The sequence below is a fragment of the Diaphorina citri genome, unplaced genomic scaffold (assembly GCF_000475195.1).
Source record: "Diaphorina citri unplaced genomic scaffold, Diaci psyllid genome assembly version 1.1 scaffold189, whole genome shotgun sequence".
Taxonomy (NCBI): domain Eukaryota; kingdom Metazoa; phylum Arthropoda; class Insecta; order Hemiptera; family Psyllidae; genus Diaphorina; species Diaphorina citri.
The window spans coordinates 1-23,633 of NW_007377626.1; the positions used below are offsets into that span (position 1 = coordinate 1).

Genomic DNA, 23,633 nt, shown 5'->3' on the forward strand with positions numbered 1-23,633 from the left:
TTTCACTACCCACTCTATTGATGGCACAAGTGAAATAGCCATTAGCTATAGCAGCGTTACGAGCTTCTATACCCCATAGCGGTTCACTGAAATGAAGGTAAGGCACACAAAAAGTAGGAATTATAAGAGATTCTGATTTTATTCTTAAATTTTATAATACATATAGGCTGGGTAGCACATTTAAAGAAAATTACCAATTCCCAATGAGTAATTGAAGTTGAGAATCGTTGCGTGTGGTTAGTATCTAGATGGGTGACCATCTGGGTAATAGCGTGCTCAACATAAATGCGACATCAAACTCCTGCACTTGCTACCTTGCTAGCTAATAGAGGCTGTTTCGATCTTTTGACGTTCACACGCCTCCAAGCTTGATTTGATATTGAGGGCCCCCAATCTTACCTCAATCCTGTTATTGTAGCGGACGGATTGAACACAATCTCAGCTCCGTTGAGTCCAAACATCAACCAGTTGAGTGTTGTTAATTGATAATATTATACCCTAATACTTGCTTTCCGTGTTCTTGAAAGAGGCATGGTACCGATGTATCTCACGGTAGAACCCTATCCGTAAAGGATTTCTTTTGCTATTTAGCGGAGGAACTTGGCAGTGGTCATGGGAACTGTACCAATTTCTTCAAAGTTAGAAGAGAATTTTAATGTTATCTATTTTTTATCCTATCAGTATGTGTTTCTCCAAAACTGTTTTTGCGACGATGTTTATTGGACGATCATCGTTAAAGTTGTCCCGAACAAAACATGGCTTTAAACGTTCGTTTCTCCAGGAGATATGTACAGGACTTGTAAAGTTCCATTTGAGTGCGGTTTGAAAAAGGGGTGGGATTATAGGGTTAACAATTTATGGGGTGCACCCATTTTTATAGCAGGGTGCAGGGTTCATTCCTCTTTAAGTGTGTTTTTACTCGAGAATAACTCACAGTTTTATTACACCCTCATTTCTATCTACTGTGAATGTATTACGTATGTGTACAGATGTAGACTATTGTAGACATTATTATAAGTAGGTAGTAGGTACTTTTAGTTTAAGTTATTTGTGAGAGGAGAGGAGAGAGAGAGAGGAGAGAGAGAGAGAGGAGAGAGAGAGAGAGGAGAGAGAGAGAGGAAGAGAGAGAGAGAGAGAGAGACAGAATATATATTTTGTACGTTATTTTTTATTTGAACGATAATGTCTTTTTTATACAAACATTTTAAAAAGGAATTATAAAATTAATGAACTTTTTAAACGTCAATATTAAAGTCATATTTTGTCATTTACCTTCTCTAGTCTCGTCTCGGTAGGTAAATAATAATCTGGGATCGGTAAATAAAAATCTGGGACGAGTTGAATCTTGCTCGTGCATGAAATTTCCTCATTTGATGTTACAGTGGATTAGTAAATAAAGCGTTCAATGGTTATTTTTTACCAAAATGGAGGGAGAGTTTCAGCTGTCCTCTAGAAATTGTTAATTCAGCCGAATCTGTGGATCATTTTATTCGTTGGGGTTCAAAAGACAGTTGACTTGCTTGTGTCAAGGATTCTGCATACATTGGTAACCGCTGAGTCATCTGAAAGTTATAAGAAATCAGAGAATCAGATGAGTAAAGAGTGAGTGAGTGAGTTATTAAAAAGAACTACTCTTTCCAGTGAACTACTCAGTCAGTGAGTCAGATCCAAAAACATGTAACTCACTCTTCAACTTTTTATAGATATATGGAGTTAGTATCTGATTCATTGACTGAGTAGGTGCTTACATTACATATACGCGGGTTCTTTGTAAAGAGTGAGTGAGTTATTAAAAAGAACTACTCTTTCCAGTGAACTACTCAGTCAGCGAGTCAGATCCAAAACCATGTAACTCACTATAGATATATGGAGTTAGTATCTGATTCATTGACTGAGTAGGTGCTTACATTACATATACGCGGATTCTTTTACCGGTATTTGCCTTGCACATTGAAAACCCAGGTTTGATTTCCGCTGACAGTGTACACAAAAAGCCCAAAGTGGCTGAGATCAAAATGGAGGGAGAGTTTCAGCTGTCCTCTAGAAATTGTTAATTCAGCCGATTCTGTGGATCATTTTATTCGTTGGGGTTCAAAAGACAGTTGACTTGCTTGTGTCAAGGATTCTGCATACATTGGTAATCTCTGAGTCATCTGAAAGTCATAAGAAATTAGAGACGTGTAAAGAAGTGATCGCTACCAACAAAGTGAAAATTGCAATGATGATCGCCAACATCCGGAACGGATCAACGGCACCCTAAGAAGAAGAAGAAGAAGAAGAAGAAGAAGAAGAAGAAGAAGAAGAAGAAGAAGAAGAAGAAGAAAAGAAGTGAGTGAGTTATTAAAAAGAACTACTCTTTTCTGTGAACTATTCAGTCAATGAGTCAGAACCTAAAGCATGTAACTCACTCTTCAATTTCTCAGAGATAATATAGGGAGTATCTGATTCATTCACTGAGTATGTGTTTACATACACACGGATTCTTTTACCGGCACTTACCTTGGGTAGGCTATTCACTATCAGGTAGACCTGACAAGACGCCTTAACAGGAGCGCCTGTCAGGTCTACCTTATAGAGTATGGCAGCGATAATAAGTCTCTCAGGCGACCTGTCAGGTCTACCTGATAAGTGAATGGCCAGTCTTGCACATTGAAAACACGGGTTCGATTCCCGATGATAGGTTTTGATTTCGCGGTTGGACCTGACATGAACTTCATGAAACACAACTGTGTTATACATACCTGGAATCCCCACACGTCCTTGACTTGTCGATTTAAGTTGAGATCAAGTTCTGCCACTAGTAGTCCATCTTTAATCCTTGACAATCCCTGCGGAAGTAAACATAGTATCAGAGGAGAAAAAGGACGAGAAAGTGTACGTTCCTCGATATAATATACGGGGACACGGTTAGCCCTGTAGTAACGCGCTTGATTGCCATGCAGAAGGTCCCGGGTTCGTGTTGACCTAACACCTAAATGGGAAGTGTTGTGTCTCTTCGCGCCAGACCAGGCGAGTCTAATGTAGCGGTTGTTTCATTGCTACGAAATAAAAACGGCGGAGCCAGCCTAGTTAGCTTAGTTGGTAGTGCGTCTGCCTCGTAAGCGCTAGGCCGCGGGTTCGATTCCCGCCCGGGGCGGATTTTAGATCTACGCATATCTACAGCCTACAGATTAGAAGATTGAATTTGGGCTGACCTACTAAAACAGAAAAGATATACGGATGCATGGTTGTGCGCAAGGCCAAGATGCAATCATTTATAATCGCATAGGTACAAACTCACTCACTCACTCGATATTGTAACGTAAACAGCAGGACAGTAGTAAAATTAAAACATAAATTGTAACTATAAATTTGTTACCTACTTTACTGCCTTTCAAAAAAGGCAAGTACCGACACTTAGGTAAAAATAAAATTAACCCTACAAACAAAAGCTGAAGACTTTAAGTACCGACACTTAGGTAAAAATAAAATTAACCCTACAAACAAAAGCTGAAGACTTACCGTTAACTCCTTCTTCCCTCCTAATGACTGACCACAGAAGATTCTTCAAATGAGACAGATTGATCGACAAAGAAGTCAATGAACACTTGAATGAAAAGTAAATAATTGTCCCCACAGTGATTAGTGTTTCAATTGAAGGTGATTTATTTCAATTCTAAAGAGCATCTGATTGCCGCGTGATCTGCGGTGATCCAGTATAACAGAGGCACCTTGGTTGCTTCGTGGTTTGATAAAGTCACTAACCTTCAGAATGGAAATTCTAATCTTCAACTCCGGACGAAAATTTTTCCAACAAGTCTAAACTATGATTAGAGAGCCGCACAAGATCGTCTCGCGGGCCATGTTATGGCCATTCCTGCAATAGAGTCTTTAGACCTGGGGTTTGACGGACGAAAATTTTTCCAACAAGTGTAAACTATGATTAGAGAGCCGCACAAGATCGTCTCGCGGGCCATGTTATGGCCATTCCTGCAATAGAGTCTTTAGACCTGGGGTTTGAGCAAAAATCTTACAAGGATTTGTCGAAAGACCAGGTTAAGATCCACGCAAACTTATCCGTCACCTTACGAGTACGTCTAGCTTGTTCCATATTACTTTACATTGGGATTGGATCCAATGTACGACCGCACACTTTTCCAGCACAGATACAGTCCGTCCGTCATTCCAATGTAAAGTAATATGGAACAAGCTAGACGAAAGGTGACGAAACTTCTACGTAACAGATAATTGTGAGTGAACCTCAATACCAAATAAGAACAAGCAATTTCCGAGCACTCAAGCAGTTATGCAATGATAACAAGATAAATGTAAGAATAATAATAATACAAAATGCAAGGATTCAAAACAATAGAGCAAGGGTGGCCACTAACCTTCAGAATGGAAATTCTAATCTCCAACTCCGGACGAAAATTTTTCCAACAAGTGTAAACTATGATTAGAGAGCCGCACAAGATCATCTCGCGGGCCATTCCTGCAATAGAGTCTTTAGACCTGGGGTTTGAGGAAAAATCTTACAAGGATTTGTCGAATGCAAGAATTTGTCGAAAGACCAGGTTAAGATCCACGCAAACTTCTCCGTCACGGATACGTTCCGTCACCTTACGAGTACGTCTAGCTTGTTCCATATTACTTTACATTGGATCCAATGTACGACCGCACACTTTTCCAGCACAGATACAGTCCGTCCGTCATTCCAATGTAAAGTAATATGGAACAAGCTAGACGTAAGGTGACGAAACTTCTACGTGACAGATAACTGTGAGTGAACCCCAATACCAAATAAGAACAAGCAATTTCCGAGCACTCAAGCAGTTATGCAATGATAACACGATAAATGTAAAAATAATAATAATACAAAATGCAAGGATTCAAGGATATAATCTTAGGATTATAAGGAAAGCTTCGTTTAAGTTTCTTAAGGATTCAAGGATATAATCTTAGGATTATAAGGAAAGCTTCGTTTAAGTTTCTTTCAGATGAAAGCATTTATTATAGGAATTAGAACTTCTTCGTGACAAGAAAGAAGAGAGAGAGAGAGAGAGAGAGAGAGAGAGAGAGAGAGAGAGAGAGAGAGAGAGAGAGAGAGAGAGAGAGTCTTCAACTCTGGACGAAAATTTTTCTAACAAGTGTAAACTATGATTAGAGAGCCGCACAAGATCGTCTCGCGGGCCATTCCTGCAATAGAGTCTTTAGACCTGGGGTTTGAGCAAAAATCTTACAAGGATTTGTCGAAGATCCACGCAAACTTATCCGTCACCTTACGAGTAGGTCTAGCTTGTTCCATATTACTTTACATTGGATCAAATGTACGACCGCACACTTTTCCAGCACAGATACAGTCCGTCCGTCATTCCAATGTAAAGTAATATGGAACAAGCTAGACGTAAGGTGACGAAACTTCTACGTGACGAGATAACTGTGAGTGAACCCCAATACCAAATAAAAACAAGCAATTTCCGAGCACTCAAGCAGTTATGCAATGATAACAAGATAAATGTAAGAATAATAATAATACAAAATGCAAGGATTCAACACTCGTATTTATGAACAAGAATGATCGTTCTTAGATCAGTCTCAAGTCAAAATTGACCAATCAAATGCCTTGAGACTATGCTTGGCACGAACTTAAGAGCCAGCATTTTGTTCATAAATATGGGTGTTTGTGTAAACAGTGGACACACCTTAAGAGTCAGGTAAACCATGTCTTCTTTCTCTTTACTTCTTATCCCTTCACTTTTGAGGGTCATACAATCATACATAGCGGGCTGTCTTCTTATCTGTTTATCCATTCTCTTCAAGTGTCTTCTCCGTCTTCGGTTTTTTTATTCTATCCTAGAATTTCTCCAATAATTCAACAATAGGTAATTTTCATCTGCTTTTAGGTGCTCTCGTGTTGACTTTACTTTACAGTGTTGTACAGTTGTTGTACAGTGGAATAGAAGTCAATTTAAAGGAACTTAGGATAATGTGTTTCCTGTTAGATTCTTCGGTTCAAAAGTTACTTTGAAAACGAAATGTTCACCCTGTAGTATTAGACCTGAGGTCAGACGTGTGTGTTGAGTACGCCTGTTCTGATTGATAAAGCGAGACAACTTTTTTGTTTACTAAACGAGCGATGCGAGGTCTAAGTTTTAATCACCGGTTCTACTTTTAGTCAGTTTGTTCCGAAAAACAGGGTATTTGGCTTTTAGCGTGTAGATTTAGAGTTATGTGTAGCATAGCCCATTTCAGAGGAATTTCGGAGAGCAAAATCAACCTATAAAAAAATAACGAAAAACAATTTTTTTTTCAATTCTGAGGACTTTTAAAATATAGCTTTTATTTTGAAATAATCATTGCTTTAAATATTGAAATTTATGTTTACCTATTTAAATTATATTAAGACAACCGGTAAAAATGATAAATTCTACAGTTATGAGGATGGATTTCATTCATTTCGGACTAAAATAGTATAAATATAAACTAAGGACTAATATGAAATATGGATACGTCATTTGTTTTTTTAAGGACAGATAAATATTACGGTGGACATGGTTTATAAATATGGATTTTAAGGAGGACAGAAAAAAATAATAAAATTTCCTGTCAGTATAAATATAAACTAAGGACTAATATGAAATATGGATACGTCATTTGTTTTTTAAGGACAGATAAATATTACGGTGGACATGGTTTATAAATATGGATTTTAAGGAGGACAGAAAAAAATAATAAAATTTCCTGTAAAAAGTTGCAAAGTAAAATAACAATGTCATGCTAGGAGTGGAATATTTCACTTCGGTCTAGAGTTCCAAGTTGATACCATGCTCAAAGTATATGAATATGGAATAAGTTCCAGGCAAAACCAGAACAATGTCATGCTGGGAGTGGAATATTTCACTTCGGTCTAGAGTTCCAAGTTGATACCATGCTCAAAGTATATGAATATGGAATAAGTTCCAGGCAAAACCACATGTCACAAGACACTTTCAATGACCAACAGGGGGGATTTGAAAAGCAATAGTGGTTTGATATTCGGGACGGAGGAGAAAAATCATATGAACATTCGGAAAAAACAAAACAAAATTTCCATGGACGAACGAGTTAACATAAAAGTATACATCGAGTGGCAAGAGTGAAGGTTTAAAATGAAATGTTTTAACAAATGCGAAACATTCTGTTGAATACACCCAGTGCGTTTGAAATATGATTCAAACACAAGTGTACTTTGTGACGCTATCAGGACGAAATAGGTTTGGAATGTTTGAATGAAATAATATTCTTGGTTATCTAATAAATATCCATTAACCTAACCTACATCTACTAACTCGATAACAATTTGAAATCATAACAACTTAAAAGAACTATTCCTTCAATATGCTATCTACACTAAGTCTAAACGTAAATACAGGTATATGAACAAATAAAAAAATTGATAGGTAATAATAATATAAATTATAAAATCACACAAAATTAATAAATTTACGCTACGTTAAGGTTCGGAATGAGGTTTGTCTTTCATTGTTGTTATTGCATGTAAAATGTTGCTTTATGTATAAATTTGTAGGTACAAAATAAGTATAGCCTATCTTTAAGGCAACTAACAGAGCGAAAACTACAGCTGTATATTCTTAAATTGTAGGTATATGTATTTATCAAATTATTTTGTAAATAATTGCCTACCTTTAAGGCAACTAACAGAGCGAAAACTACAGCTGTATATTCTTAAATTGTAGGTATATGTATTTATCAAATTATTTTGTAAATAATTATGCAGATATATCCTATCAGAAAGGGTCAGCGACTTGTTCAATCAGTGTTCTAGAGACATCGATACTTACAATAGTGATAGCATTTACATTGTTTATTGTTTATCTACTAATATTGACATTCGGTGTACACGTGTAAGAACACTGGCATCCGCGGATCAATGGCGTATTGGGCATTATCAGATAGCGGGGGTAACCAAAGATCTCTCCAAACATAGTCAACCGGCCGTCGATCGACGAGGTGAATCTATGTTGTCGAGGCAGTGTGGACGGATCAGTCGACTATCACTCGTATTGCTTACAATAGTGATAGCATTTACATTGTTTATCTACTAATATTGACATTCCGTGTACACGTGTAAGAACACTGGCATTCGCGGATCAATGGCGTATTGGACATTATCAGATAGCGGGGGTAACCAAAGATCTCTCCAACCAAACATAGTCAACCGGCCGTCGATCGACGAGGTGAATCTATGTTGTCGAGGCAGTGTGGACGGATCAGTCGACTATGTGTGGACAGAGGACACACCTTAAGAGTCAGGTAAACCATGTCTTCTTTCTCTTTACTTCTTATCCCTACTTTTGAGGTTCATACAATCATACATAGCGAACCATGTCTTCTTTCTCTTTACTTCTTATCCCTACTTTTGAGGTTCATACAATCATACATAGCGGGGCTGTCTTCTTATCTGTTTATCCATTCTCTTCAAGTGTCTTCTCCGTCTTCGGTTTTTCTATTCTATCCGAGAATTTCTCCAATAATTCAACAATAGGTAATTTTCATCTGCTTTTAGGTGCTCTCGTGTTGACTTTATGTACAGTGGAATGGAAGTCAATTTAAAGGAACTTAGGATAATGTGTTTCCTCTTAGATTCTTCAGTTCAAAAGTTACTTTGAAAACGAAGTGTTCACCCTGTAGTATTAGACCTGAGGTCAGACGTGTGTGTTGAGTACGCCTGTTCTGATTGATAAAGCGAGACAACTTTTTTTGTTCTTTATGTACAGTGGAATAGAAGTCAATTTAAAGGAACTTAGGATAATGTGTTTTCTCTTAGATTCTTCAGTTCAAAAGTTACTTTGAAAACGAAGTGTTCACCCTGTAGTATTAGACTTGAGGTCAGACGTGTGTGTTGAGTACGCCTGTTCTGATTGATAAAGCGAGACAACTTTTTTGTTTACTAAACGAGCGAATGCGAGGTCGTCCAGTATAACAGAGGCACCTTGGTTGCTTCGTGGTTTGATAAAGACTGACTGGAGTTAATAGAATCAGTAAAAAACATAAATTTATTAAATCATTTGTAAACACAGACGTACCAGGAGCTAACGAAATGGGGCACAGAGATCACTAGATACTTGGAACTTTGTCGTCATTATTAAATCATTTGTAAACACAGACGTACCAGGAGCTAACGAAATGGGGCACAGAGATCACTAGATACTTGGAACTTTGTCGTCAAAATGCAAAATGGTTTACCATTTTATGAGACATTTTCAGAAGTGTTGTATGAGGTATAAGTGACATTTGATAGTATTCCTTGGGTTGAAAATTATTGAAAGTATTGCAGATATTGCTGAGTTACAACTGAACAGGTAATAAATAGTTCAAGTGATCAAGGAGGTCATTGGATTTGTATTACTTTCTGGGTTACAATGATCTTTTTTTTACCTTTCCTTCAGTCAGAGTGTTGAGTAGCCCACTATCCATCATGCCTGAAGTTAAACATCATTTCTTTATTAGGCTTTTCTTAGAAGAACTACTTTTTTTTTACCTTTCCTTCAATCAGAGTGTTGAGTAGCCCACTATCCATCAGGCCTGAAGTTAAACATCATTTCTTTATTAGGCTTTTCTTAGAAGAACTTCGCATGCCCTGTCTTGCTCGTCCTAATGATAGCCCCTGACATTTAACTCACTCACTACAAGGCTAAACTGTATGGCGTTCTGCCTTGTGCAATATTCATTCTGATTGATTGATCCATGCGTGTTCTATCGTCTATTTGATGTCGATATTAGCTGATAGGCTATAGAAGAGATCTAGGCAGTAGAAAAAAAAACTATCCATGCGTGTTCTATCGTCTATTTGATGTCGATATTAGCTGATAGGCTATAGAAGTGATGTAGGCAGTAGAAAAAAACTTACAAAGAGATTTATTTAAAAGTTAAAAAAAAAGGTGTGTAAGAACAATCGAGCACCATTGCGTCATTGTTTACAAACATAAATCATGAATCAATCGAATGAATGATAAATGATAACAGCTAAATAAATAAATGGTTAGATAGGTACGATTTACCATTCCTTCAGTCAGAGTGTTGAGTAGCCCACTATCCATCATGCCTGAAGTTAAACATCATTTCTTTATTAGGCTTTTCTTAGAAGAACTTCGCATGCCCTGTCTTGCTCGTCTTAATGATAGCCCCTGACATTTAACTCACTCGGGTAAACTGTATGGCGTTCTGCCTCGTGCAATATTCATTCTGATAGATTGATTCATGCGTGTTCTATCGTCTATTTGATGTCGATATTAGCTGATAGGCTATAGAAGAGATCTAGGCAGTAGAAAAAAAAACTTCCAAAGAGATTTTTTTAAAAGTTAAAAAAAGGTGTGTAAGAAAGATCGAGCACCATTACGTCATTGTTTACAAACAAAAATCATGAATCAATCGAATGAATGATAAATGATAACAGCTAAATAAATAAATGGTTAGATAGGTACGAATAAGTATAGCCTACCTTTTTTTTTTATTTTTTTTTAGAGATTTTGACAGAGGGAACTGTAACTGCTAGGGTCTTATCGTCCCGAAAATCGAAGAGAGAAGGAAGACAGGATAGGAGAAATTTAAGAGTAACTTGTGTTGTGACATTTCCAAAAGACATATGACACAGAAATTAAATAAATAATCGCTTCCTTGTTTTTTCACATTTCAGCCGCCAGTGATCTCAACAGTCCCCAACATCACTGAGCTGCCGTCCTCACGGCCCAGCAACAATACCAAGTGTGCCCTCGCTCTCCAGCGAAAGCTCTCGGTATCTCTGAACCATGCCAGCTCTAGCTTTAGTCAACTCAGCATCTTGAGTGTGACTTTCATATTCCTGAGGATACTCGTGTTGTGAATCTTCAGAGAGCTAAAGACTTGAATACGTTCCATTACGCTTATATTGACGTTGGTTTTGCTCGGGACAACTGTAACGATGAGGAAAAATCGTCGAATGATAATATGATACCCTAATACTTGCTTTGCTTTCCGTGTCCTTGAGAGAGGCATGGTACCCATGGTACCTATCTCACAGTAGAACCCTAGCCGTTAAGGATTTCCTTTGCTATTCAGCGAGAGAACTCGGCAGTGGTCATGGGAACTGTACCAATTTCTTCAAAGTTAGAAGAGAACAAAGTTTAATGCTATGTTATCTATTTTTTATCCTATCAGTATGTGTTTCTCCAAAACTATTTTTGATGTTAATTGATAATTATGATACACTAATACTTGCTTTCCGTGTTCTTGAAAGAGGCATGGTACCTATGTATCTCACGGTAGAACCCTATCCGTAAAGGATTTCTTTTGCTATACAGCGAGAGAAATCGGCAGTGGTCATGGGAACTGTACCAATTTGTTCATAGTTAGAAGAGAATTTTAATGTTATCTATTTTTTATCCTATCAGTATGTGTTTCTCCAAAACTATTTTTGCTTCGACGATGTTTATTGGACGATCATCGTTAAAGTTGTCCCGAACAAAACATGGCTTTAAACGTTCGTTTCTCCAGGAGATATGTACAGAACTTGTAAAGTTCCATTTGAGTGCGGTTGAAAAAGGGGTGGGATTATAGGGTTAAGAATTTATGGGGTGCACCCATTTTTATAGCAGGGTGCAGGGTTCATTCCTCTTTAAGTGTGTTTTTACTCAAGAATAACTCACAGTTTTATTACACCCTCATTTCTACCTACTGTGAATGTATTACGTATGTGTACAGATGTAGACTATTGTAGACATTATTATAAGTAGGTACTTTTAGTTTAAAGTTTAAGTTATTTGTGAGAGGAGAGGAGAGAGAGAGAGGAGAGAGAGAGAGAGGAGAGAGAGAGAGAGGAGAGAGAGAGGGAAAAAAGGAAAAAAAAGGTTAATATGTTGAGATAAGAGGTAGATGGAATATAAATATGAGAAACGGAAAACGAAGGCAAAATACGTACGTGTTTGAGGGAGAGAGAGAGAGAGAGAGAGAGAGTAAAAGGTCATTCAAGGTAGAGAAATGTTGAAACATAAGTTTAGAATGTTTTGATTTATTATGAAACTTTTTATTTATTTATTACAAGGCATAATATTTTACCTGTGTTGCTCTACAACGGATTTATTTTACTCAGGTTGTGCTCTTGGTATGACTGTAGGTACGGTGTCTAGCAGTGTGCTTCTATGTAGGTATATTATTTTATCAAGTTCTTTGCTTTAGAATCGAACTCCTTCCTTCCTACATACCAGACGATCTGAAAAGCCCTTAATTACCTACCTAAACCTTCACCCTTCACTGTAAAGATTAAACATAAATAAATATTAGGAAGTAAAAATACTATTCAAACTAAATTAATTTACTTGTTAACAAACAGTTAATGATGTTGTAGTCTTAATTTTATCTTAGTTTTAAGATTAGACTTCAGGGTGTTTAGGATAGATCTTTTAAAACGTGAGTAATATTTGGAGCCTTTTCCTGAGAGGACTAATCATGTAGCTAAACTGGACCAACAGTTCATTTATTTCTGAGCGAAAAGTGACACCTGTGACCTGTTCTTTTGGGAATGGGCTCAAGGGCTCACGAGGGCTTGAAGGACTTTAGGTTAGTTTTAAGTTAATAATAAATGAGGTAAAGGTATAACATGAAGTAGTTGTAAAAAGAATATTCCAAAGATTTTTTTTATATATTTTGTACGTTATTTTTTATTTGAACGATAATGTCTTTTTTATACAAACATTTTAAAAAGGAATTATAAAATTAATGAACTTTTTAAACGTCAATATTAAAGTCATATTTTGTCATTTACCTTCTCTAGTCTCGTCTCGGTAGGTAAATAATAATCTGGGATCGGTAAATAATAATCTGGGACGAGTAAAATCTTGCTCGTGCATGAAATTTCCTCATTTGATGTTACAGTGGATTAGTAAATAAAGCGTTCAATGGTTATTTTTACCAAAATGGAGGGAGAGTTTCAGCTGTCCTCTAGAAATTGTTAATTCAGCCGATTCTGTGGATCATTTTATTCGTTGGGGTTCAAAAGACAGTTGACTTGCTTGTGTCAAGGATTCTGCATACATTGGTAACCGCTGAGTCATCTGAAAGTTATAAGAAATCAGAGAATCAGATGTGTAAAGAGTGAGTGAGTTATTAAAAAGAACTACTCTTTCCAGTGAACTACTCAGTCAGTGAGTCAGATCCGAAAACATGTAGCTCACTCTTCAACTTTTTATAGATATATGGAGTTAGTATCTGATTCATTGACTGAGTAGGTGCTTACATTACATATACGCGGGTTCTTTTACCGGTATTTGCCTTGCACATTGAAAACCCAGGTTTGATTTCCGCTGACAGTGTACACAAAAAGCCCAAAGTGGCTGAGATGTAAGGCAACCTTAACCTTGAGGGAAAATGCTGCTCGAAAACCCGGTAACAGATTTTAATTTCGCGGTTGGACCTGACATGGATTGAATGTAGACCAACTCTCTTATACTTGCCTGGAATCCCCACACGTCCTTGACTTGTCGATTTAAATTGAGATCAAGTTCTGCCACTAATAGTCCATCTCTGACCCTTGATAATCCCTGCGGAAGTAAGCATCGTATCACACACGTATCACAGGAGAAAAAGGATGAGAAAAGATATATGTATTTAAAATTTAAACAGGTAAGTATGCAGGACTGTACTGTACTTAATTGTGAATTTTTCCACAGATACTCCATCGGTGTGTTTTGGAAATTTATTGACTTTAAAAAGTGCTTACTGGTACCTTACGTCTCCTTGTTTCTCTAATAATGTGATTTATAATTTGTAATGCACAAACAGGTAAGTATGCAGGACTGTACTGTACTTAATTGTGAATTTTTCCACAGATACTCCATAGGTGTGGTTTGGAAATTTATTGACTTTAAAAAGTGCTTACTGGTACCTTACGTCTCCTTGTTTCTCTAATAATGTGATTTATAATTTGTAACGTGTATCTATATTATGAAATAAAGAGATGTATATTGTATACCTATGTTAAAAAAATACATAGGTACTGTGTCTCGGTTTTAAAGTGGTCAAAGCTCTCACCTAAGGTAAGAGATATATGACGTACCTATACAGAATAATGAGCGAGTTCCTACTTACTGGAGTTCGAGTCCCATTGGGGGCAGTAATATAGCTAGACCCGTAGAAGTGTCCAAATTGCGTATGGGCAGGTTTTCCATCTCCGCTGGTAAACTGGTTGGGGAACGTTTCACTACCCACTCTATTGATGGCACAAGTGAAATAGCCATTAGCTATAGCAGCGTTACGAGCTTCTATACCCCATAGCGGTTCACTGAAATAAAGGTAAGGCACAAAAAAGTAGGAATTATAAGAGATTCTGATTTAATTCTTAAATTTTATAATACATATAGGCTGGGTAGCACATATAAAGAAAATTACCAATTCCCAATGAGTAATTGAAGTTAAGCAACGTTGCGTGTGGTTAGTATCTAGATGGGTGACCATCTGGGTAATAGCGTGCTCAACATAAATGCGACACCAAACTCCTGCACTTGCTACCTTGCTAGCTAATAGAGGCTGTTTCGATCTTTTGACGTTCACACGCCTACAAGCTTGATTTGATATTGAAGGTCCCCAATCTTACCTCAATCCTGTTATTGTAGCGGACGGATTGAACACAATCTCAGCTCCGTTGAGTCCAAACATCAACCAGTTGAGTGGATGGTGACGTCCGTAGCAAATGTTGATGGCAATACGACCAAACTCGGTCTGCAAAAAGATACGATAAAACTATAATGTAAAATCAAAATGTTGGGTGATTTCAAGTTCCTCTGATTGAAAGTTTTTTTTTTTTTTTTCTCTCTCTCTGATTGTTTTTTGCTCCTAAAAAAGGTACATGCAATGTCCCCAGTTTTCAATTTTGGGGTTTTCGAAGGTACACCCAGGTTCATCCGAATTTGATTTCGATTGAAGATGGCATTAAATTAATATATTAGGAGTTACCAAACTCTAATATACCAGCAGTAAGTACGTTACGAGTAAGTATAAAAAGCTAAAAAGAAAGTCAATTGGGAGTAAGGAGAACTGAATCACAACTTACCTCAAATACAGGATGCCCAGTGTTGCCCTCGAAATAGTACGTGGACTCATTGAAATCGCCCACCCTGGGGATGTGGTTCTTGCGGTGTTTTCCCATCACTCGGCCATGATTATTAATAACTACCGCTGTGTTCCAGATAATATCTGTGACGTCATCACGTTCCAATATGGGTGATACTATCACCATGTTGTATTTGATACATAGCTGAGGAAAAAAATAGTCAAAAGTGACAATAGAGGAGTTCCTACTTACTGGAGTTCGAGTCCCATTGGGGGCAGTAATATAGCTAGACCCGTAGAAATGTCCAAATTCCGTATGGGCAGGCTTTCCATCTCCGCTGGTAAACTGGTTGGGGAACGTTTCACTACCCACTCTATTGATGGCACAAGTGAAATAGCCATTAGCTATAGCAGGGGAGTGGAATATTTCACTTCGGTCTGGAGTTCCAAGTTGATATCATGCTCAAAGTGTATGAATATGGAATAAGTTCCAGGCAAAACCGCATGTCCCAAGACACTTTCAATGACCAACAGGGGGGATTTGAGAAGCAATAGTGGTTTGATATTCGGGACGGAGGAGAAAAATCATATGAACATTCGGAAAAAACAAAACAAAAAGTCCATGGACGAACGAGTTAACATAAAAGTATACATCGAGTGGCAAGAGTGAAGGTTTAAAATGAAATGTTTCAACAAATGCGAAACATTCTGTTGAATACACCCAGTGCGTTTGAAATATGATTCAAACACAAACTAAGTGTACTTTGTGACGCTATCAGGACGAAATAGGTTTGGAATGTTTGAATTAAATAATATTCTTGGTTATCTAATAAATATACATTAACCTAACCTACATCTACTAACTCGATAACAATTTGAAATCATAACAACTTAAAAGAACTATTCCTTCAATATGCTATCTACACTAAGTCTAAACGTAAATACAGGTATATGAACAAATAAAAAAATTGATAGGTAATAATAATATAAATTATAAAATCACACAAAATTAATAAATTTACGCTACGTTAAGGTTCGGAATGAGGTTTGTCTTTCATTGTTGTTATTGCATGTAAAATGTTGCTTTATGTATAAATTTGTAGGTACACCATTTATGCTAAGTTCTTAATACCACATAGTGGTACAACCATAATATTGCATGAACAACATTTAGAAGTAGGAATGATTTCAAAGGAATTTATTAAGCTACATTTTGCAAAAGCTAAATTTAGACGAGAAACGTAAATATAGCAAAGCGAAATGAATTGGCGCTAAATATTTATGTTCCTACAACTAGAATGAAAAATGGATCCTTTTTCAAGAGATTAACTACCAACCCCGTTATACTTCAATGTCTATAATAACACACAGATACGTTTTGACTTTGGATTTCTATTTTATCCGCTCAGATATTATTATTTTAATTAATTAAATAAAAGGATCTATTGGACTTCGAAAGTATTGCTATACTTATTCTATCAATACTAAATTAAGATTTTTTTTTCTTTTTCTTTATTTAAACCTGGGACGAACCCTGAAATTTTTCGGGGAATGAACTAACGATAAAGTATTGTATTGTAAAATTAATAATAATTTTGTATGAAAAATGGATGCTTTTTCAAGAGATTAACTACCAACCCCGTTATACTTCAATGTCTATAATAACACACAGATACGTTTTGACTTTGGATTTCTATTTCATCCGCTCAGATATTATTATTTTAATTAATTAAATAAAAGGATCTATTGGACTTCGAAAGTATTGCTATAATTAGTCTATCAATACTAAATTAAGAATGATTTTTTTTTCTTTATTTAAACCTGGGACGAACCCTGAAATTTTTGGGGGAATGAACTAACGATAAAGTAGTAATTAATATTGTAAAATTAATAATAATTTTACTGTAAATTGTAAGAAAATATTTGAACGTAAAAACTGTAGCAATAATGTGGAAATATTTTGAGAACAAAACGTTATAAGTACAAAGAAAATAAAAATAAATTCATACAGGTTATAAATGGACACAACGAGAACGTATTTACATAAATAAATTCATTTGTAAATAAAATAAATCAAGACAAGGGAAAGATTAATTATTTACAATTTTTTGTGCGTTTTAAAATTTACAAATAATCGAAAACAAGTTCCTTTCATTACATTCAGCATATTTAACTAATTCAACTACTCAATCAGACCTTGGCAGTGTTGAAATCTGACAGGGAGTCCAAAGTACGTGATAGAGACAGAGGCTTGTTCACCGCTGATGTCTGGAAGTAGAGAATGAACTTTAGTACAATGAACTGGAGAACCCCTGTCCCCGAAAAAGACTCATGAAAGTATTGAGAATAGCCCAGAAAGTTGAGAATGACTTAAATACAGTCAACCAAAGAACTTCTATTCCCGAAAAATCTCATGATGAAGTATGTAATGAAAAATGGTCCAATTATCAAGCGAGAAAGTGGGCCTTCCTTTACACCAGCAAAATGATGGGAACTTTTCAGTCTCATTCGGACAACATAAAGTATTGCGATCGGTCCAAATTTTCAAAATCGGGAAATGGGTGGAAATATCGGGTTAAGGTCTTCCTGATTAAAAAAAAGTGGTTTTTGGATTCTTTTCGTCTATAGAAAAGTTTTCTACTTACGCAATTGACTACGTCTCCTTCCCGCTCTTCCTCTTCTTCCTCCTCCTCAGTGTGGGAAGAAAGTCTGGCTTCTCCGTGCGTTTTAAAAATTACAAATAATCAAAAACAAGTTCCTTTCATTACATTCAGCATATTTAACTAATTCAACTACTCAATCATCGTTTATAGTGGTTCCAAACTTGGTTCAGAATACAGAGATCTCAAAATGCCTTGTTTCCTCAGAGTTGACTATATTTCAAGATGTTATCATTCCCTATTGGTATGTATGAAATTCTCAATACATACATACCTACCTAGAATTAACTTATGGAAAACAGATAACACCCTCAAACTTGGGCATTTAAAGAACCGATGCGATTATTAGAATATTGCACACCAACGCCATGTTATGTTTCGGATTTTCAAGTAGACATAATGTGTTTATAACGAATAATCTACTAGACGTAATGATACCGCTAAGGAACTTGCATTTAAATTTCCAATTGCACCAAAAGCCGAAGGTAAATCAAGAGAGAAAGTAAAGTACAAAATAATTTCAAAATGTAAATTAAGCAAGATGAGTGACTAGATCCATACGGAATCCTAGCTTACTGCTAGGCGAGGCTGTGGATAACATCAATTATCTAGATTAGACAACGGAACTCAGTAGAGACCAGTGACTGTTAAACGCCATGTTATGTTTCGGATTTCCAAGTAGACATAATGCGTTTATAACGAATAATCTACTAGACGTAATGACACCGCTAAGGAACTTGCATTTAAATTTCCGATTGCACCAAAAGCCGAAGTTAAATCAAGAGAGAAAGTAAAGTACAAAATAATTTCAAAATGTAAATTAAGCAAGATGAGTGACTAGATAATAATATTACATACAAGTTACATAGGTGAACATCAGAGGTAGACACAGGGTATGAATCGAACCATTCATGAAAAACATTTTTGCAGAAGAAAACATTCATAGGAGAAAAAGTCATTCAAGATGTTATCATTCCCTTATTGGTATGTATGAAATTCTCAATACATACATACCTACCTATAATTAACTTATGGAAAACAGATAACACCCTCAAACTTGGGCATTCAAAGAACCGATCCGATTATTAGAATATTGCACACAAACGCCATGTTATATTTCGGATTTCCAAGTAGACATAATGTGTTTATAACGAATAATCTACTAGACGTAATGACACCGCTAAGGAACTTGCATTTAAATTTCCGATTGCACCAAAAGCCGAAGGTAAATCAAGAGAGAAAGTAAAGTACAAAATAATTTCAAAATGTAAATTAAGCAAGATGAGTGACTAGAAACATCAGAGGTAGACACAGGGTATGAATCGAACTATTCATGAAAAAACATTTTTGCAGAAGAAAACATTCATAGGAGAAAAAGTCGTGGTATGAACATCCATCCAAGAGTACAGCAATTTTCTTCTGAGGGTTTTCTTTAAAAAAATTGTATTTTATGAATTTTCATTTAACACCTCTGATGTTCACAATACCATCAGCCGTCACATAACATAAAACTAAGGACATGCTAAGTCAATACATGAGCATTGAGCAAGAGTCAAGAGGTCAAGACATAAGACAGCTCATGAGCATATTATAAACAACTAAGCTAGAAATGGTTTGAAGAGCTACAATATTAGAATACGTAAAGCTAAAGATACAATAGTTACATTGAAGAAAGAACGGATAAGTTTGAAGAATTGATAGGATAGATGGCAACGTAGATAGTGAATTTTGCATTTTGTTCTTTCATCAACAATTTCATTATTTTCTAAAAGCAAATCATATATTTATTTACATGCTCAACAAGATTCTACGTAAAGCTAAAGATACAATAGTTACATTGAAGAAAGAACGGATAAGTTTGAAGAATTGGTAGGATAGAGGGCAACGTAGGTAAATAGTGAATTTTGCATTTTGTTCTTTCATCAACAATTTCATTATTTTCTAAAAGCAAATCATATATTTATTTACATGCTCAACAAGATAAATTGAATTAAATGCGAAGATTTGAAGTGCATCGCAGACTCCCAATAGCATACACTGGCCGACACCCATAGGTTATAATATCAGGTCAAATGTTGGAGTCTTTTAAAGTAAACAAATAGGGAGTCAACACCCTTGACAGAGAACTTTTATAACTTGGGAATTTATAGTAGATACCTAATTATATACGTTTTTATTATGCATGTTGGAAAAATTATAGTAATTCTGTACAATTTCAATATCAAGCGTGTTAGCAGACACGCAAACAGAGGGAGTTCAAGCACCCTAATGCCGACCTACATTGAAAACTTGTATATGATAACATTGATAACCTATTTTCATAAAAATAATCATAGACTGAAATAATATCTAATTATCTGCATAGGTATAGGTGTCTACTTAATTTAACTAGCTATTTCTCGTTCATATAAGAAAATATTTCTAGGTGTTGTGGTTCTAGAGATAGAGCGATCAGTGTGTGAACTATGAAATGTGAATGAGTGAATGGATCTCGTTCTTATAATATAAGATAGAAAAGCATTAAGAATTGTATAACATGCAGTTACTATGGCAGTATTTCATAGTAGGGTGCGAAAACTAGGCTAGGTGTTTCAAGAAATTAGGCCAGTAAGCGTGAGCATAAAAACTGGGTGTTTTATCTGAGATAATAGTCCAGTAAGAGTGAGTATAAAACTAAGTGTTTCATATAAGAAGCAGATCGTGCATATATATAGCATAGGAAATTGTGTATAAGCCACACGGGTGAGTAAGATTTCAGATAGGCTGTTGTTTGGAACAACAACGTATTCATGTAAATCTCGTTCATATAAGAAAATATGAAAAGCATTAAGAATTGTATAACATGCAGTTACTATGGCAGTATTTCATAGTAGAGTGCGAAAACTATGCTAGGTGTTTCAAGAAATTAGGCCAGTAAGCGTGAGCATAAAAACTGGGTGTTTTATCTGAGATAATAGTCCAGTAAGAGTGAGTATAAAACTAAGTGTTTCATATAAGAAGCAGATCGTGCATATAGCATAGGAAATTGTGTATAAGCCACACGGGTGAGTAAGATTTCAGATAGGCTGTTGTTTGGAACAACAACGTATTCATGTACATTTCAGATTTGATGTTGTTTAGAACAACATACATAGGTATATTATAGATGGTGTTGTTTATAACAACATTGTAATTTTATCTTTGGAAGTCTTAAGCTAGGAGATGGTAAATCTAATCTCGTGGTCGGTGGTTCGAGGCCAAGTGTCGTTAGAATACATGACAATTATATCAAAGAAGTCTGCAGAACAGCCAGACCGAAGACACGTTGAAACTTACCCAAACCTTGCTCCATAAATAGGTCTAGATCTAAACGTTTACATTAGATTTGAAATACTTTGTCTGTATTAGGAGATGATCATACGACTTATACACAATTTCGTTTGTTCACAATACATACTTTTGGAAGATACTTGTAAAACAATTACAATAATAAAATTAAAAAAAAAAAAAGAAATCTTCAAAAAGTGAGCGTTCTAAATAATATTCCAACAGCGTTGGAAGCTGAAACAAAAGACATTATCAAACAAACAAAGTACGAGTAATATTAATAAAATGATTAATTAACGATAATAACAGAAAACATAATGGGAAATTTTCGCGTAGCATTTCAAAATAATAAACAAGATGGCAATATCATTGAAATCGGAAAAAACGACAAAACGAAAAACAATCGAAATAATCAAATAAATACATAATATATGAAAACGAAGTGTCTAAAGTCTACTGAGTACATTCAATAAGGAAAAGTGAAGCAAACTTGGTTAAAAAGCATCATATAAGTTAGAGAAAATTGAAGAGCATTCAGCAGAAAAGAACCATTCTTGCGGATTCTTGCCTTATGGATGGTTCTTTCCTGCTTAATGCTCTTCATGTCCAAATTAGCGCGAACATTGAAGACAAGTTGAACCTAGTTTAATCTTAGACTGTGATCTTGGCCATTAATGATTTTTGACTTTACGATCTTAATTTTTTGTTTCATTAAGGCGCTTTAACTCTGGAGTACCAGGTCTTTTACTCCAGAAGTAGCGCCTTTCATTCATTTCCAGACATTCCTCGCTACGAGCTAAGTTTGGTCTTTCACTAAAGAAGCCTTCAGTGACAGAATTTATCGTTTTTAGTTTGCTTCACTTGAGGTTTCTACTTTGGACTACCAGAGAGATTTCGGACACAAGTAGATTTTGACACGTACGTTTCGATGACCGTTGCATGGAGTTCAGGTTCAAATTCAGGTTGAGGAACGTGGGGCGTGCTGCAAAAGGTCAAAATGAATACGGAACAAAAAGAACACGTGAATTATTTGAAGAAAACAACTTTCACGATTTGATGGGGGGGAAAAAACTTTCACATCAATATGATGGAGGAAAACAACATCAATAATATGAGAATGTGCTAGAATTTAGCTTAAGGATTACTACTACAAAAAAAAAAAAAAAAAAAAAAAGTTTGTCTGACAAGTAAAAATGACACCAGGGAAAAAGTAACCACTCCATCATTCAAATAGTACAAAACAGGGTCAAACGAATACCACAGTAATTAAAGAACCTGGCAAATAAATAATTTATACAATTCCCTAACCATACCTACACAATATGTAGTTATAAATTTGCTTTTTCCAATAGTCATTATTCTTTTTTGTATGTTGAAAAACCAAGATACTTCATTCGTACACGTGATGGTATAACTAACTTTAATCAGTAATATCAGTATCCATGGAAATAACTTTGTACTAATGGAATAAACATTATATTCAGAGATAATAGGGGGTTATGTTAGGAAAACGGGGGACTGGGGTCATGCAAAACAAAGAATACTGCAGACAGAGACAGAGGGAGCGAGCAGAAGAGAGAAAGAGATAAAGTGAGTGTTTACCTGACAAGTAGCCTGAGTATTGCAAGCAAGGCGTGACACGTAAGCAATAAAACAAAATAACCATGTAGTTGCTAAATAATATCGAGTTAGTTGCTAATGAGAACCAATTAGTTGACAAACAACTAAAACGGACGAAAAAGATCTTTGCCAGGAAATATTTGCTTGGGACAAAGGCCGAAATTCATATTTCGTCCTTAATTTGGGTTGATCTTTAACGCATGATAGTCGTGATATCGACACTTCAGACGAGTGCCATATTTCGACTTTCTTCAGATTTTCAGACGCCGAAATTCCGATTTAGTAACATATTTTTTTTTTATTTTTGGTCAAGTGAGACCAATATAAAACAGATGTATATAAAACGGACTTTTTTTAATAGGGTCTACCCCTACTCTTTTTGCCACAAATCTGGGGCCCGTTCCTGAATGACTTCTCACACTTCGCCTAGCCATAAAGTCGTACAAATACAAACGCAAGTAAATTGTTGGTCAAGTGAGACCAATATAAAACAGATGTACATAAAACGGACGACTTTTTATAATGGGGTCTACCCTTACTCTTTTTGCCACAAATCTGGGGCCCATTCCTGAATGACTTCTCACACTTCGCCTAGCCATAAAGTCGTACAAATACAAACGCAAGTAATAGCTGTGTAGGAAGTGAGAAAAGCGATTGTTGGTCAAGTGAGACCAATATAAAACAGATGTACATAAAACGGACTTTTTATAATAGGGTCTACCCCTACTCTTTTTGCCACAAATCTGGGGCCCTTTCCTGAATGACTTCTCACACTGCGCCTAGCCATAAAGTCGTACAAATACAAACGCAAGTAATAGCTGTGTAGGAAGTGAGAAAAGCGAAAAAAGATCTTCATTAAATAGGCCTTTTGTCTGAAGAAAGTTCGAAATAAAAGAATATACTGCATTATTGAACGCTAAGGAAGAGACAGGAGCGGAGTCAAATGAAATTGAGCGAAATGAACAACAGAGCGCAAAAATATTAAAT

General features: G+C 36.0%; 1 protein-coding gene and 2 long non-coding RNA genes across 3 annotated transcripts; all 3 read right to left on the reverse strand.

Moving 5' to 3' along the window:
• Positions 1 to 8: 8 nt before the first annotated feature.
• LOC113465961 lies at positions 9 to 476 on the reverse strand. The gene is made up of 2 exons (XR_003390519.1): positions 400 to 476; positions 9 to 86 (listed from the first exon to the last, which is right to left on the reverse strand). It is a non-coding gene; the product is annotated as an uncharacterized LOC113465961 (long non-coding RNA).
• Positions 477 to 2,016: 1,540 nt separating this feature from the next.
• LOC103505681 (beta-ureidopropionase-like) lies at positions 2,017 to 16,211 on the reverse strand. Its single transcript, XM_008470037.2, has 7 exons — positions 16,193 to 16,211; positions 15,314 to 15,498; positions 15,062 to 15,265; positions 14,606 to 14,730; positions 14,101 to 14,293; positions 2,742 to 2,828; positions 2,017 to 2,153 (listed from the first exon to the last, which is right to left on the reverse strand). The coding sequence occupies exons 1-7, from the start codon at positions 16,209 to 16,211 to the stop codon at positions 2,073 to 2,075; spliced, it is 894 nt and encodes a 297-aa protein (XP_008468259.1). The 3' UTR covers positions 2,017 to 2,072.
• A 1,052-nt stretch (positions 16,212 to 17,263) lies between these two features.
• LOC113465963 lies at positions 17,264 to 17,788 on the reverse strand. The gene is made up of 2 exons (XR_003390521.1): positions 17,706 to 17,788; positions 17,264 to 17,328 (listed from the first exon to the last, which is right to left on the reverse strand). It is a non-coding gene; the product is annotated as an uncharacterized LOC113465963 (long non-coding RNA).
• Positions 17,789 to 23,633: the final 5,845 nt, after the last annotated feature.